Raw genomic sequence first — 16861 nt, 5'->3', positions numbered from 1 at the left:
TATGAATATTTTGTCTGGAACTAAGTGTAGGCTGGGTGTATTGCTTGCTATTCTGATGGATGGATATACAGAAGCTTTCATGAATTTACTGTCACGCGTTCTGTGAACTGTCACTGAATTTTATGAAGAAGCTCATATTTGACATCTTTTTCACACACACATTCCATTGGCATCAGTACTCTTTTTTTCCATGCTCAAGAGAAACATGGATGGAATTAGTACCTTCATGCAGATTTTGCTATATTCTCTGAAATTTCCATTTAAGCTTTCCTTTTTAAAAAAGGACATTTTTAGCCCTTCTAGTTACAAGAATCTTTATCCAGTATAGATTGTCTTGTTCAGTCTGCCACCATTAATAAGAGAGATGCAACCATACGTGCGCGCGCGCACACACACACAAAATATATATAGGGGTTAACTATGAAACTTGATTAGCAGAGACAGTTACCCTCATTGTTCATGGAAACAGACATAATTGCAGAATCTGGTTGGCTCTTTGGTTTTGAATGTCATGTCACAAATGTATAATTCTGTTTGAGTCCTGAGGGAGCAGGAGCCGATTAGAAGATCTGATCATTGGCCCTCTCCTTCAAGCTCATGATTATTTTGCTATCTACTGTTAACTCTACTTTTTTCTGAAACACATTATTTCCAGATACAGCAGCTATTCCTTAGTTTAGATCTGTGCTTATGATCTTATGTATATGACACTCCATAAATATTGGATTTCATCTTACTTAGTTGCTCTAATAATCTGTCTAGATTACTTTGCAGTTTGATCTCGCTCACCGTTTACTCTTTCTGACTTTGGTGTTATCTCCATATTTGATTGCAGCTGAATTTGTTTTCCCTGTCCAAAAAATAAATCACTGATCCCACTTCATATTTTTCCCCATTTGTAGAGCTCACAATGAATGAGTACTCTCTGAACCCTATTTACCAACCAACTACCTATCCATACTACAATAGTTTTATATGGTAGAGTTTTGGCCCTACTTGTAGTTCACCTTACTAAAGTGCAAATGTATCCATTGCAGTCCTTTACTCTAGCAAATCAATATCTGTGTTGTAGGCTGTGTTGGCAGCTGTTTCACAAGCCCAAAGCATAGTCAAGAGAAAGAGACAAATATTTAAATTAAGTTTTGTTTTACTTTAATTCACATATATTTTACCAGCTGGAGAAAAAGAAGAAGAAAAAAATTGAACAGGCTACACTTGCCAGCGCAGAACAAACTGTTCTAACAGCCGTCTCATTTTTATTTCAGAAGTCTACAGAGCAAATGAAGAAAGTCCCTACTATTGTTCTATCAGTTTCTTACAAGGGAGTCAAATTTATTGATGCAACAAATAAGGTATGTGTAATTTTTGGACATCAGATTTTATTCCTCATTGTGCTAGATAGCTTATCTAGTAAAAGCCACATGGGGATCAGGGCTTGGATTCCCCCCCCCCCTTTTTTTTTCTCTCCTACCCTGAACAGACAGAGTACCTCTCTCACTCTCCAGAAACCCACTCCTGTGGACAAACAGAGCAGCACTGATGGCAGTTCTGGAGGGAATTGTGTCCAGTCTTCCCCCATCAAAGGGAAGCTCATCACAAGAAGGGTTTGGCAGGATGCCCCTTCTCACCTGGACAAAATCCCCCAACCTATTTTCCCGTTACAGTACATTATGCAGAAAAGTATGTGCTCCTCGCTTTTCAAAACACAAAATATCCCGTATGGGGGCTTTTCCCACCCCCTGTACGTGTACTAAAATTGTGGGTTTTTATACAAGACCCAACGTAACAAAGGTCAAGAGGTATGAGACTAGTATAATCGTCTTCCAGCTTCCAACCATTTAAAGGGAGTGTCATAGGTTGTGCCTGCCCTTTAGTTCTCCCCTCTGGCCAAGCGTGGCTCTGCTGAGGCGCGCCTCAGTTTCGCTTTAACTCAGGCTCCCTTAAAAAGTCCACACAGGCCAGATATACAGAATTTGCCCCCTTTGGAGGTATAATTTAGTACTTCCAGCCTGGTTTATAATGGTTTCAGTGCCTACACAGCAAGGGTACCGTTCTGCTGTGGCAGTGTCCCAAGGGAACTCTAGGGCATTGCAAGCAACCCCTTATGGAGTGAGAGGACTTTGTACAAAAACTAGATAAAGTGAAACTCAGCTGTTTGTTTTGGACCATGGAAATTCATCGGCTTACTTTCTTTCTTTCTTTCCTTCCTTCCTTCCTTCAAAGGAAAAATCTCAGTATAGATAAATGCCAAAAACCACGAGATTTCAAGTTAAAATATGCAAAAGACTCTCATGAGTTTCAACTAGTTTCAAAACACAAAGCTCTAAACCAGTGCAGGTTTACTCAATGCTGAGTCCAGGGTCACTTGAGAGCTTTACAAAGGTTAGCACAAGGGTCGGCAACCTTTCGGAAGTGGTGTGCCGAGTCTTCATTTATTCACTCGAATTTAAGGTTTCATGTGCCAGTAATACATTTTAATGTTTTTAGAAGGTCTCTTTCTACAAGTCTATAATATATAACTAAACTATTGCTGTATGTAAAATAAATAAGGTTTTTTAAATGTTTAAGAAGCTTCATTTAAAATTAAATTAAAATGCAGAGCCCCCTGGACCGGTGGCCAGGACACGGGCAGTGTGAGTGCCACTGAAAATCAGCTCGTGTGCCTCCTTCGGCACGCGTGTCATAGGTTGCCTACCCCTGGGTTAGCAAAACTTTCAGTGAGATGAACCTGTTTTCAAGCGTATAGCACACTTGAAACCAGATGAGTATTATGTAGCTCCTGATTTGGGGGTAAATATTTCACATAGTTCTAATATCTTTTGAGCATTAATCCCTTTTCATCTTTAATGCAACATTGGTAATACACCATGATCATATGGTAATGTATTACAGCTTTATTTGTAGGAAGCTAAAACCTTGCTTTTTAGTATCATTTTAATTCTGATAAAAATCTTTGTCTAGGCCAACAGTTCTCAAACTGAGAACAAAAGAAATATAAAGAAAACCATATTATTGTGTTTTGCCTAAAGCAACATAAAATCAAATGAACATTAAATATAATTAAGTATAAAGATTTTCACAAATGGGTGTCCATTAAGTCATAATAATTGTTTATTGTCATTTGGTATGAGTAATACATTATACAGAAATAGAAAGCAAATAATGTGCTGCAACAGTTTAAGATTAAGAGGATTATTTTGTGTCTTCAGTTACAATTTCCTTATTTTGGATTTTTGCATAATTTGAATATAAAAAAGTGTTGGAATGCTGCCCTTTTATCCAGAGTTTACTCACTCATTATTTCCTCAATTAGATATTAATAGGCCTTTCAGAAAACTTGCCAAGTATTCAAGTATATCTTGGCAGGTTAGAAGAAGACAGGGGAGAGTGATTCAAATGACCGAGTTACATATAATCTCCCCTCCAAAAAAAGAGACATGCTCAAAGAATGCTTTTAATTTGCACAGATGTTACTGACACAACATTTAGCCATAGATCTCACTGACTGTGACATTAGACATCATATATGTTATGATAATACTGTATGCTTAGTGCCAAAAAAAACAGTGTGTAGCAGCACTATAGTATTTTGATGGAGTAGCGATGTCATCCTGCAGACAGGAATAGTCTGTGTTTGTGGAAATGCAGTAGCCACATTGAATAAGGCTATGATTTAGGAAAGCACTTACCCATATGGTGAAAACTATCCTTATTCGTTGACTCACTTTGAGCATGTGCCTTTGCTGAAATCAAGGCTTAAATCTATGACCATAATTCAGCCTCCTCTTTGGCTTCCTGGGTCCTTTGGCCTAAACAAGGTAAAGATACAACAGTATTTTTACACAGGTAAACGTTCATTATTTTCTCCAAAGCTTTAGACAAAGTCATCTTTTCATACATCAGGCAGACATGTCTTGTCTTTGCCTCAGTACCATTCTGTAGTTTAATTTGGCCATTACATACGTGTCCTTCTCTGCATGAACAGTTTAATTTCTCCATATCCCTCTTGCAGGATGGTCTTGGCAGTAAACTGAGATATATTGCCACATCTTTCCAAAGTAATCCTTTTCCTGAAACCCCTTTAACAGCTCCATGCTTGTACATTGATGAGTATTGTTCATTCTATTTGAGGTGGAAGAGTCAGATTGAATTTCTTCAAACTGTGCATGCAAAGATCCAGAGAATGCACCTGCACTGTCCTACCTGTGGGCTGCAGTGGTACTGATTGTTAGAACAGAAACAGCAGTATCAATGGGCATAGAAGTAGAAAATTAATAGTCTATTATAGTTATTCTCTCAGGTGTGTCCCATGAAAGATGCCTCTTTGCCACAGGATACCATGGAAATTGTACAGTGCTCTCATTTGAAAAGCGACTCAGAACTGGAGGAAAGCTCCAGGATTTTGCAGTTTCCTGTTGAATTCACTATTGATGCTAGATAATACTTTGGATACTGTTGGAGGGGCCAGAATTCAATGGTCTGTGTAAGAAGCTGAACATGTGGTGTTTTAATCATATTTTAATTAAAAGACAAAGTACCTTTGAAATATTTTAGTACAGAGGATGACTATAGCCTTAAAATGCTAAAAACAGATAAAGTTATTATATAAGGGACATCTATACTTAATTCCTGTGTTGACTGAAAAATAGTGATGCTTTAGTTCTTTTTTTAACAGAATATTATTGCTGAACATGAAATCCGCAACATTTCCTGTGCTGCACAAGACCCTGAAGACCTCTCGACGTTTGCATACATCACTAAAGACTTGAAGACTAATCACCACTACTGCCATGTATTTACTGCATTTGACGTGGTCAGTTTACGGAAGCTGTTTCATTTGACAATTTCCTTTATAAATCATTTTCATTAAAAATTATCAGTATAAAATTAGTAATAGTAAATGTTACATATATTGAAAAGGTTTAGAAAGAGCCAGCTAGGTGATGAAATGACACCGCTGTAGGATTACAAAGTATTTCTCTGAGATGTTAGCTCATTTCCCCTCACTTCTCTATGGAATAATTTTTCCTCTGGAACAAGTTTGTTCTTGTTTCTCAGCTGTTGATTCTAATGGTGGAAGGCAATTTGGGTGAAAGTAATCATGAAATGTTAGATTTCATGATTCTAAGGAAATGAAGGAGTGACAGCAGCAGAATAAGGACAACGGACTTCAAAAAAGCAGACTCAGAGAACTGGTAGGTAAGGTCACATGGGAAGGAAATCTAAAGGAAAAAAGAATTCAGGAGATCTGGCAATTTCTTAAGGAGACAATATTAACGGCGCAACAGCAAACTATCCCAAGGTGAAGGAAAGATAAGAAGGCTAGTTAAGAGGCTGATATGGCTCCATCAGGAGTTCTTTAATGACCTGAAAATCAAAACAGAATCCTATAAAAAGTGTAAAGAAGGACAAATTGCTAAGAATGAGTACAAAAGAATAGCATAAACATATAGGGACAGAATCCGAAAGGCTAAGGCACAAAGTGAGTTACACCTAGAAATGGACATAAAAGCCAAGAAGAGAAGATTCTATAATTAGTAGCAAAAGAAAGATGAAGGAAAGTGTAGGTTCTCTATTTAGCAGGGAAGGAGAACTAATAATGTTCAACATCAAGACAACTAAGGTATTTAATGCCTATTTTGCTTAAGTCTTTACTAAAAAGGTTAAGGGTGACCAGATACTTAACACAATTAATATTAACAATAAGGGGGGAAGTAACACAAGTCAAAATAGAGATAGAACAGATTAAAGAATGTTTAGGTAAATTAGCTGTTTCGATGGCAACAGGACCTGATGAAAATCACCCTAGCATAATTAAGGACTTAGCTGAAGCAATCTCGGAATCATTAGCAATTATCTTCAAGAATTCATGGAGGATGGGTGAGGTCCCAAAGGACTGAAGAAGAGCAAACATAGTATCTGTCTTTAAAAGGGGGAACTAAGAGAAGCTAGGGAATTATAGACCAGTCAGCCAGACTTCAATACCTGGAAAGGTACTGGAACAAATTATTAAAGAATCAATTTGTAAGCACCTAGAGGCTAATAGGGTTATAAGTAGTAGCCAACATGGATTTGTCAAGAACAAATCCTGTCAAACTAGCCTAATTTCCTCCTTTGACAGGATTACTGGCCTAGTGGATGGGGGGGGGAACCTGTAGCTGTGATATATCTTGATTTTTTGGTAAGCCTTTTGATACAGGCCCACATGACATTTTCATAAGCAAACCAGGAAAATGTAGTCTAGAATAGATTAAATTACTATAAAATGGGCGCAAAACTGGTTGAAAGACCATTTTCAAAGAGTAGTTATCAATGGTTTTCTGTCAAAGTGGGGGATATATCTAGTGGCGTCCTGCAGGGAGCTTTCCTGGGTCCCATACTGGGTCAATATTTTCATTAACTACTTTGATTATGGAGTGGCGAGTATGATTATAATATTTGCAGATGACAGAAGCTGAGTGGGGCTGCTAGCACTTTGGAGGACAGGATTAGAATTCAAAACAAATTGACAAATTGGATAATTGGTCTGAAATCAACAAGATGAAATTCAGCAAAGACAAATGCAAAATACCGCACTTAGAGGTGAAAAAATCAAATGCACAACTAAAAATGGGAAATAAGTGGCTAGGTAGTACTACTGCTGAAAAGGATCTGGGAGTTGTAGTAGATCACAAATTGAATAGGAGTCAACAATGTGATGCAGTTGCTAAAAAGGCTAATATAATTCAGGGGTATATTAATAGAAGTGTTGTATGTAAATCACCAGAGGTAATTGTCCGGCTCCACTTGGCACAGGGGGAGAACTGTGTCCTGGTTTGGGTACCACACTTGAGAAAAGATGTTGATAAATTGGAGAGTCCAGAGAGCAACAAAAATGATAAAAGGTTTAGAAAACTTGATCTCTGAGAGAAGGTTAAAAAAAAACTGGGCATGTTTAACCTTGAAAAAAGAAGACCAAGGGAGACCAGATAAGTCTTCAAATATGTTAAGGGCTGTTATAAAGAGGGTGGTGATCAATTGTTCTCCATGTCCACTGAAGGGATGACAAGAAGTAATGGCCTTAAGCTGCTTCAAGAATGATTTAGGTTAGATAAATATTAGGACAAACTTTCTAACTATAAGTGTACTTAAGCCCTGGAATAGGCTGCTAAGGGAGGTTGTGGAATTCCCATCACTGGAGGTTTTTAAGAACAGGTTAGACAAAGACCTGCCAAGGATGCTGTAGATATACTTGGTCCTGCCTCAATGCAAGAGACTGGACTAGATGACATCTTGAGGTCCCTTCCAGCCCTACATTTCTATGATTGTGTGTGTTTAAGATTTTTCCTGTATTGGGCCAGAGTGCTCAAAAATAAGGGGCTCGATCTTGCAATGTTCTAAAAGTTATATCTTTAGATTTTTACAGTGTGTTCAATTAATTACACACTACAAAGCTGAAGGTATAAAACTTTCTTTGCTAATATATACAGTGACATGAAAATGTTTGTATCAAATGTTTACATTTACTTTGATAAAATATATTCTATATTTAAAGAGGAGATCACATAGATAGCTGAACTACAAGGCTATACACCTCTCAAGAGATCCTGAGGACACCATGGTAACTAGCTACCACAGTGAATCTCAAGTGGTTTGTAAACTCATCAGAAAAAAATGGTTACTAACCTTTCCGTATCTGTTGTTCTTCGAGATGTGTTGCACATGTCCATTCCAATGTAGGTGTGTGCGTGCCACAAGCACAGTCACCAGAACATTTTCTGTCAGTGGTACCCATGGGAGTGGCTCTGGCACCCTTTGGTGCCACGCACTCATAGCGCTGGTATAAAGGGCCCAGCCGATCCCTCACCTCCTCCGTTCCTTCTTTCCGGCCAACTCCAATAAATAAGGGTAGGAGGGGTGGAATGGACATGTGCAACACATCTTGTTGCACAACAACAGTTACAGAAAGGTTAGTAACTGTTTTTTCTTCGAGTGATTGCACATGTCCATTCCAATGTAGGTGACTGCCAAGCAGTTGCAAAGGAGGTGGGATTGGAGTTCATGGACATGCTGACTATAAAACAGCTCGAGCGAAACTGGCATTGTCCCTAGCCTGTTGAGTAATGGCGTGATGACTAAAGAACATATGCACTGATGACCAAGTCACCGCTCTGCAAATGCCCTGAGTGGGACCTAAGCCAGGAATGCTGATGATGATGCCTGTGCTCTCATGGAGTGGGCAGTCAGGATAGCTGGTGGCAGAACACCTGCCTGCTCATAACACTTATGAATGAATAATATGATCCACGACGAAAGTCTCTGAGCCGAGATAGGGAGACCTTTCATCCTTTCAGCAATCGCTATGAAGAGTTGGGTAGATCTACAGAATGGTTTGGACCTCTCTAAAGAACAGTTGGGCACATCTAGCGTCCAGTGTGAAGACGTTCCTCCCTATTGGGAAACCATCTTCGGGAGGAAGCTGGGGTGAAGACGCAGCTGCACCTTATCCTTAAAGAAAACCGTGTATGGAGGCTCCAACATGAGGGCGTGGATCTCCGAGACCCTTCTGGCATAGTAATGGCCACTAAGAAAATCACCTTCCATGAAAACTATGACAAGGGACACGTTGCCAACGGCTCATACATTTTGATAAGACCAGGTTTAAGTCCCATGGAGGGACGGGTTCTCGTATTTGGGGGTATAGTCTTTCCAGGTCCTTGAGGAAATGGATGGATATCTCGTATGAAAAAACAGACCAACTTACCACCAGGGGGGTGGAACACCGAAATTGCTGCAAGGTGGACCTTAATTGAGGGAATCACTAAACCTTGCTGTTTCAGGCAAAGCAAATAGTAGAGAATGTCCTGCAGAGACGACTGCGTGGGCAAGACTCCACGCTGGGAAGCCCATATGGAGAACCGCTTCCATTTTGAGAGGTACATAGCCCTGGTGGAGGGCTTCCTGCTCCCTCATACCACCTGGCGAACCTGCTCCGAGCAAGCCAGCTCTCTGGGATTTAGCCATGGAGCTTCCAGGCCATCAGGTGGAGGGAGCTGAGGTTCAGGTGGAGCAAATGACCGTGGCCCTGGAAGATCAGGTCTGGATGTAGAGGGAGCGGAATTGGAGCAGCCACAGAAAGGCCTAACAGGGTGGTGAACCAGTGCTGCAGGGCCACACTAGGGTAATGAGAATGGCGCGTGCCCGATCCCACTTGATTTTTAGCAGAACCTTGTGCACGAGTGGGATGGGGGAAAAGCATAGAACAGGTGATCTGTCCATGGGAGCAAGAAGGCATCCGTGAGCAAACCCGGGCTGTGGCCTCGCAGGGAGCAAAACTGGTGACACTTTCTGTTGTGCCTAGTTGCAAACAGGTCTGTCTGGGGAGTCCCCCATCTCTGGAAAACATCCCTCACGATGTCCAAGCGAAGTGACCACTTGTGGTGACTGGAGTAAGACCTGCTGAGGCAATATTCCAGTTCATTATGCCCTCTTGGAAGGTGATGAGGCTCAAAGTGAATTGAGTAAGAGGATAGCTTCCTGACACAGGGAGAAAGAGTGAGACCCTCCCTGCCTTTTGAGGTAGAACATGGCTGCAGTGTTGTCCATAAGCACCAGCCCAAAATGGAATGCTTGACAGGGCAGGCGAACTGCTGAGTTCTCTGCCATTGATGTGTAGTGAGAGCTCTTCTGGAGATCACAGGCTTTGAGACCTGAGGAGCCCTAGGTGAGCTTCCCAGCCTAGCGCTGATGTGTCTGAGACCAGGGATATTGAAGGATGGGGCTGTGCGAAGGGAACGCCCACGCAAATCACCAGTGTGTCCAGCCATCAACTGAGAGAGGCAAGAACCAGGGAAGGAATTGTGAGGACCGAGTCCAGATGGTGGCGGTTTGGCAAGTACACCAAAGCCAGCCATGTCTGAAGGGGCCTGAGGTGTAACTTTGCAAGCTGCACCACATATCTGCAAGAGGCCATGTGACCCAACAGCCTCAGACAAGAATGGGCTGTTGTAATGAATGGACTGGTCCCTGAGGTGTACTATCGTCTGAGACCATCCTTTTGGGAGGAAGGCTCAGGTGTGGGTGGAGTCAAGCACCACTCCAATAAACTCTATCCTCTCTATTGGAATGAGGGTAGACTTCTGTGCGTTTATGAGCATGCCAAAGGCCTGGAATGTGGAGTGAATGAGGTGGAGGCTGGACACTACCTGAATTTTGGACTGGCCTCTGACTAGCCAGTCATCCAGATATGGGTAGACTTGCACATCCTGCCCCCATCTCCTCAAGAAGGCTGCCGCTACCACCATGAATTTTATGAACACCTGTGGGGCTGACAACAGGCCAAATGGGAGTACTGCAAATTGGTAGTGCATCTTGTTCATGAGGAACCTGAGGAAACCTCTGTGGCCTTGGAAGATGGAAATGTGAAAGTAGGAGTCTTTCAATTTGAGGGTGGTATACTAGTCCCCTGGATCCAGGGAGGGAATAATGGAAGCCAATGAGACCATATGGAACTTTAGCTTCTTGAGGTAGCTCCCTCCCGTAGGAGTGATTGAACCTCCTGGGTCAGAAGTTGCTTGTGAGGAGGGTCCTGAAGAGGGATGGGGAGGGAGGGTGGGACGGGGGGTAGAACTGAACTGGTGGGTATATCTCACTTCTGCCATGCTCGGCAACCAATGATCCGTAGGAATACACGACCATGCCTGGAGGAAGTGGGACATGTGGTCTGCAAATGAAGAGGAAACAGGATCCAGAAACTCAGAGTGGTACGAGTACTCAAGCATCCCATCAAAATGTCTGCTTAGAACCCCCTAAATGTCTGGCAGAGGCAGGCATTGATGCCGAGGAGGAAGAGGGCAGTGGTCTGTGTCTAACGGCCCTGCTCCTTTTCCTCTTTGGGTCCTGCACTGAGAGGATTGCTGAGGCCTATAGTGCTTCCTTGAAGTTGCCGGGGTATACAAACCCAGGGACTTAAGGGTTGTCCTGGAATCTTTCAGACTGTGGAGCTTCGCATCACTCTACTCTGAAAAGAGCGAAGCGCCCTCAAAGTAAGGTCCTGGAGGATTTGGTGAACCTCCTGCGTGAGGCCTGAGGACTGGAGCCATGAGCTCCTATGCATGGCCACTACGGACCCTCACTATGGACTTCCCCTCCTCCACTAGTGAGGAGAACTCCAGCCTGACCTCTTGTGGCAGCAAGTCCTTAAACTTCAACATGGAGTCCCACATGTTGAAGTCATATCTGCTCAGGAGCACCTGTTGGTTAGTGATCCTGAACCGGAGAGTCCCAGTCAAGTAGACCGTGCTACCAAACAGGTCCACCTTTTTTGAGTCCTTTGCATTGGGAGTCACCTCCTGCAAACTCTGCCGATCTCATTCACTGGCAGCAGACACTATCTGAGATCTGGAGGAGGTGGGGGCATGAGTATACAGGAACTCATATCCTTGAGCCAGAACAAAGTACTTCCTCTTGGCTGTGGGAGGTAGAGCAGCAGGGGTTTGCCACAGGGCATTTGTCAGGTCCATGATGGCTTTGTTGAGAGGCAGGGCCACTCTCATTGGGCCCACTGCGGTCAGAATGTCAACCAGACTATGGGAGGACTCCTTTACTACCTCCACTTGTATGCCCAACTTTTTGGCCACCCTATTCAGCAGCTCCTGTTGGGCCTTGTAGTCATCCTGGGAAAGTGACATGCCCGTTCTCGACACAGCCTTGTCAGGAGAAGAGGAGGAGGAGGCCAGCACCAGCTGAGGGCACCCCCTCCACGCCTGTACAGACTGGATCTCGCGGCGCCAGCTCCTGATACTCAGTACCAGAGTCCAGATTGCACTCTGCCCAAAGGGGCAGCAGAGCCCTTCCTTCAGAAGCCATTGAATAGGAGCTTCTCGACTGCGGTCCCTGTACTGGGGGAAAAGCCCACGAGTTCCAAGTGTACCGGTCCCTGCCAAGGAGGCCAAGAACCCGATGGCATTCCCTGGCTCGGGTTCACCACCAAGTAATGCCGACTTGAGGAGTTTCGGGGTCGACTCCTGAGTAAAAATTGCACAAATACGTAAAATCCTCAAAGAGTATATTGTGCATGTATTCTTCAAACACATTTCCCATGGATATAGATCAGTTAGATACATCAGAAACAATTCAGCTATGTCTGAACATGCTGCTGTAGCTGCTAAGACAGGCTGTGTTGCTAAGTGGTAAAATACAAAGGTTTAATTATTTTAAATAGCTGTTCAAGGCATTTAGAAGAAATGTTAGTTTTCATTAAATATTTGTATTGATTCATCTCTTAATGCTGAGATTAGATGTGAATAGGGAATAGAAAAAACCTTAAATTTATATTTAAAAATATTAGGCCTTGGTCAACAAGATGTGTTATTAATTAAAGAGGGTGGAATTAATGAAAAGTGAACCAGTTAGAATGGCCCTGATTGAGTCAATATGGATTATTAATTTTCCCAATCCTTTGAAAAGCTCCTAATAGCTACAGTGTACTATCTCTTGTCAATAAGGCTTAACCACAAACATGTAGAATTCCAGATGTAGTAAATATAATTCAGTTTTTCTCTGCCTTCCAAGTAGAGACTAGAGATTCAGGATAATTCCAATATCTTCCTTATCATGGGGGAGGTTAAGCACTTATAATAGCTATTTTAAGATGTACAGATAGACTTTCATGTCTCGCTGTTTTAACATAGTATTCTCCTGCTATATAATTCTCACCAGGGTGCCGTCTGTTCAAATATTCTCTCTGTGTTATATTTTTTTTCTCAGGATGTAACATTTCTGATGCAAGCATAAGCTCCGTCAAAAAAAAGCTAAATATGCACAACATAAACATACAGTAGATTGAGATCACCTTTTCTATTTAAAGTACAGTACTTGTTTGTTCCTATGGTAGCTTGATCTGTCAAGCAGATTTTTGCCCATAGAAACAATACAGTCCTGGGCTACATACCACATTTATGGATAACTGCAGAAGTTGTTCTTATATTCAGCATATTACAATAGCTCTTTCCAGAAAATCCAACTGTGTCAGTAGAAAAATGTACATTTGTATTTATTTTTATTTCTAACTATATTTTGGCAACTATAAAATAAATATTACAGAGACACAATACTTAACTTTTGCTCCTCTTTTATCTTGTAAAAAAGGCTTCTTCTAATTTCACATTTTTCTGGGGAGAAGAAATCAAATTTAATGTAAGGAGAGGTAAACTACAAGATTTGCTATTTAGTGATATTTGATATTGATATTTAGTATTCAGGGCTGACTATGTGCAGCTTAGCACAATCACATACAGAGTAATGTTTCTGCATGAAAATACCCAAAACATCAGACTTTGAGAATATTGTACAAAAGTGGGACCTGATTCATCAGTACAACAAAGGCTGCTTTGCACTGTCCAGTAGCACAAAGCAGCCCTAAACCTGGTTTCACTTGCCACTGAAGCATGTCCTCCTCCACAGAGGGATCCTCCAACAATAAAAAGTCACCATGGTAGATCCTATGCCAAATTCCCGTTCACCACAGGGCACAGGCCCTTAGCTCGGCTGGTCCATGGCTCCTGGGGATAGAAAGCAGCCGGCACAGATCAGAATAGCCTTCAGCCTGCTCTAATTCATGCCAGACCAGACCAAAGCCTGCACAACATAAAGCCACCTTTTCCTTCTTTTGCATCCCTCTAGACTTGCACTGAACACTCTTAGGCTGGGTCAGAGAATTGGGCCCTATGTATATCCATATCACATGGAAAAGCAAGAGGAATGTTAAAGGTGACCTTCAAAAGGAAAAACTGGACTCGTTCTGTTTTATTGCTTCATTATGATGAATAAAGGCAGCCTGAAAAATTTATTTAAAAAACAAAAAGTTTCCTGACTGTCTCTACATGAGAAATTCTGGGCTCGTATGCCCTTGAAGACTCTTTTGTGACTGAGAACTAGGGAAATTATGAAATCCCAAGAGACAAGAAACTGAAAGTTAGCAGTTGAGCAGGGAAGGGATTTTTAGTCAATTGTTTAAAACTCCACTGTATTTTTGTTGGTTTTGCTAATACTTATTTTCACTCCCATATTTGGGACACTGGATAGCCTTATTAACCTGCCCCCTTCTTTCTACTGAGATGTGTTAGCTCACAGTAAGCTTTTAGAGACACACACATACATCCAGAAAAGCTTATCTAGTAAAACCAGGCAGCATTCCACCACACCAGTGAAGACCAGACTTGACAATCCTGAGCTTTAAGAAAAGAAGTGAAAAAAAAATCTTTATGAAACAGCAGAAACCCTTCAGGTCCTCTTTATACAAAAAAAAGGGGGGGGAGGGGGCAAAATCTTTAAAAATAGTATTTTTCAATTCACCTCATACAAGTACTGAAGTGCAATCTCTTTATTGTGAAAGTGCAACTTACAAATGTAGATTTTTTTTTGTTACATAACTGCACTCAAAAACAAAACAATGTAAAACTTTAGAGCTTACAAGTCCACTCAGTCCTACTTTTTATTCAGCCAATCGCTAAGACAAACAAATTTGTTTACATTTACAGGACATAATGCTTCTTATTTACAGTGTCACCTGAAAGTGAGAACAGGCGTTTGCATGGCACTTTTGTAGCCAGCATTGCAAGGTATTTACGTGCTAGACATTTGTATTCCCCTTCGTGCTTCTGCCACCATTCCAGAGGACATGCTTCCATGTTGATGGAAAAAAAACATTTAAAACAAAAAATATTAATTAGATTTGTGACTGAACTCCTTGGAGGAGAAGTATATGTCTCCTGCTATATGCATTCTACCATATATTTCATGTTATAGCAATCTCGGATGATGACCCAGCACATGTTGTTCATTTTAAGAATACTTACACTTCAGATTTGACAAAACGCAAATAAGGTACCAATGTGAGATTTCTAAAGATAGCTCCAGCACTCGACCCAAGGTTTAAGAATCTGAAGCGCCTTCCAAAATCTGAGAGGGATGAGATATGGAGCGTGCTTTCAAAAGTCTTAAAAGAGCAACACTCCATGTGGAAACTACAGAACCCGACCACCAAAAAAGAAAATCAACCTTTCTGCTGGGGGCATCTGGCTCAGATGATGAAAATGAACATGTGTCGGTCCGCACTGCTTTAGATTGTTATCGAGCAGAACGATTGTTATCAGCATGAACACATGTCCTCTGGAAGGGTGGTTGAAGCATGAAGGGACATACGAATCTTCAGTGCATCTGGCATGTAAATATCTTGCGATGCCGGCTACAACAGTGCCATGCAAACCCTGTTGTCACTTTCAGGTGACATTGTAAACAAGAAGCAGGCAGCATTATCTCCTGCAAATGTAAACAAACTTGTTTGTCTGAGGATTGGCTGAACAAGAAGTAGGACTGAGTGGACTTGTAGGCTCTAAAGTTTTACATTGTTTTATTTTTGAGTGCAGTTTTTTTTTTTACATAATTCTACATTTGTAAGTTCAACTTTCATGATAAAGAGATTGCACTACATTATTTGTATTAGATTAATTGAAAAATACTATTTCTTTTGTTTTTTACTGTGCAAATATTTGTAATAAAAATAATAATATAAGGTGAGCACTGTACACTTTGTATTCTCTGTGGTAATTGAAATCAATATATTTGAACATGTAGAAAAGATCCAAAAATATTTAAATAAATGGTATTCTATTATTCTTTAACAGTGCAATTAATTTTAATCGCTTGACAGTCCTAAATAAAACAAATATAAAATAGTAATAGAACAATTAGAATACAAGTGACAGGAGACTATTGGGTCAGGCTGGCATGCTGAGGCATGTACGTGTTACAACTTGAACTTCAAAAAAACAAAACAAGACAATCCACCTCTTCTGAATTCCTTTGTCATGTTCTGGACATACCCTGGCAGGATTAACTTACTTACTTTCCTTCTCAATCATCCTTGGGCGAAGGGTTGGCCACCAGCCATTGCAGGAGTCCCAAGTAGCGCATGGGTCCAACAGCTGTGCTTCCCTTCCAGGGAGCCTGAAGGGGGCTGTGGAGGCTGAAGTCCTCCACAGATATTGGGGGATCCACTGATTATTCAGTGGTGAACCTCCTGGTTATGCCACTGGGACCAAACCTGTTTCCCCCCACAAACACCCCAAGTGGAAACTCTGCAAGGGAACCTTGTGGCATTTCCACTCCCCTACTCAGGCATAGCACATGTAAGGCACTCATATTGGTCAACTTCAATACAGTATTCCCATTCCAGTATTGAATACACACTGTAAATGAGAAATCCCCAAAACTAACCCAGTTTGTAGCTAGATATTTTTCTGCAGTTGGCTTTTCCTGTTTTAAAAATCCCCAGAAGCCTTAATTCCATTGCATCCTTGCCTGGTTTCAAGGTGCTCTCTAACTTAATACACAATGTATGACTCCTTTCCCACTTACAGACATAATATTCTTTAATGTAATATGGTCCATTCTCTCTACTAGGATATAGTTGAACATATTTACCAGGCACACCTCTGTTCACATGTGACTACTGCATGTCCAGCGCCTCTGTGGATTATTCAGGTTCTGGGCATGGCTGTTGTCCCACTATATAATGTGCTAAAGAGGAAAATAATTTGCAGCATCTCTTGAACTATTTTTAACTACTACTGGAGGCAGGGTCCCAGACTAGCTGGACATTTCTTCTGTCACTGCATGGCATATTCTATGTTCCCATCTACTCTGTCATCTCATAATTATCCAGTGCAGACTGTGTCCTGATGACATTGTATGCCACACTATAAAGTGCACTATCACAATAGTGCTGAACTTACTTTTCCAGGGCCATTATTCTACCCAGTCCTGTCAATTTATTCCTTATCAATATATAATCTTCACTACAGTTAATCCAATCTTGTGG

At 41.4% G+C, this 16861-nt stretch overlaps 1 protein-coding gene across 14 annotated transcripts in view; it reads left to right on the top strand.

Annotated features, from left to right (window-relative positions):
- The window catches only part of ANKS1B (ankyrin repeat and sterile alpha motif domain containing 1B), a 730881-nt gene that overhangs the window by 702973 nt on the left and 11047 nt on the right, over window positions 1–16861 (top strand). For all 14 annotated transcript variants that reach the window (XM_026648981.1, XM_026648980.1, XM_026648979.1 and 11 more), the window contains 2 exons: window positions 1266–1352; window positions 4676–4813. In XM_026648981.1, coding sequence (XP_026504766.1) covers window positions 1266–1352; window positions 4676–4813 — 225 coding nt within the window. The remainder of the gene's footprint in view (window positions 1–1265; window positions 1353–4675; window positions 4814–16861) is intronic.

Source organism: Terrapene carolina, unplaced genomic scaffold (assembly GCF_002925995.2).
Source record: "Terrapene carolina triunguis isolate 2854851 unplaced genomic scaffold, T_m_triunguis-2.0 Scaffold68, whole genome shotgun sequence".
Classification (NCBI taxonomy): domain Eukaryota; kingdom Metazoa; phylum Chordata; order Testudines; family Emydidae; genus Terrapene; species Terrapene triunguis.
This window is presented reverse-complemented; position numbering and strand designations above follow the sequence as displayed.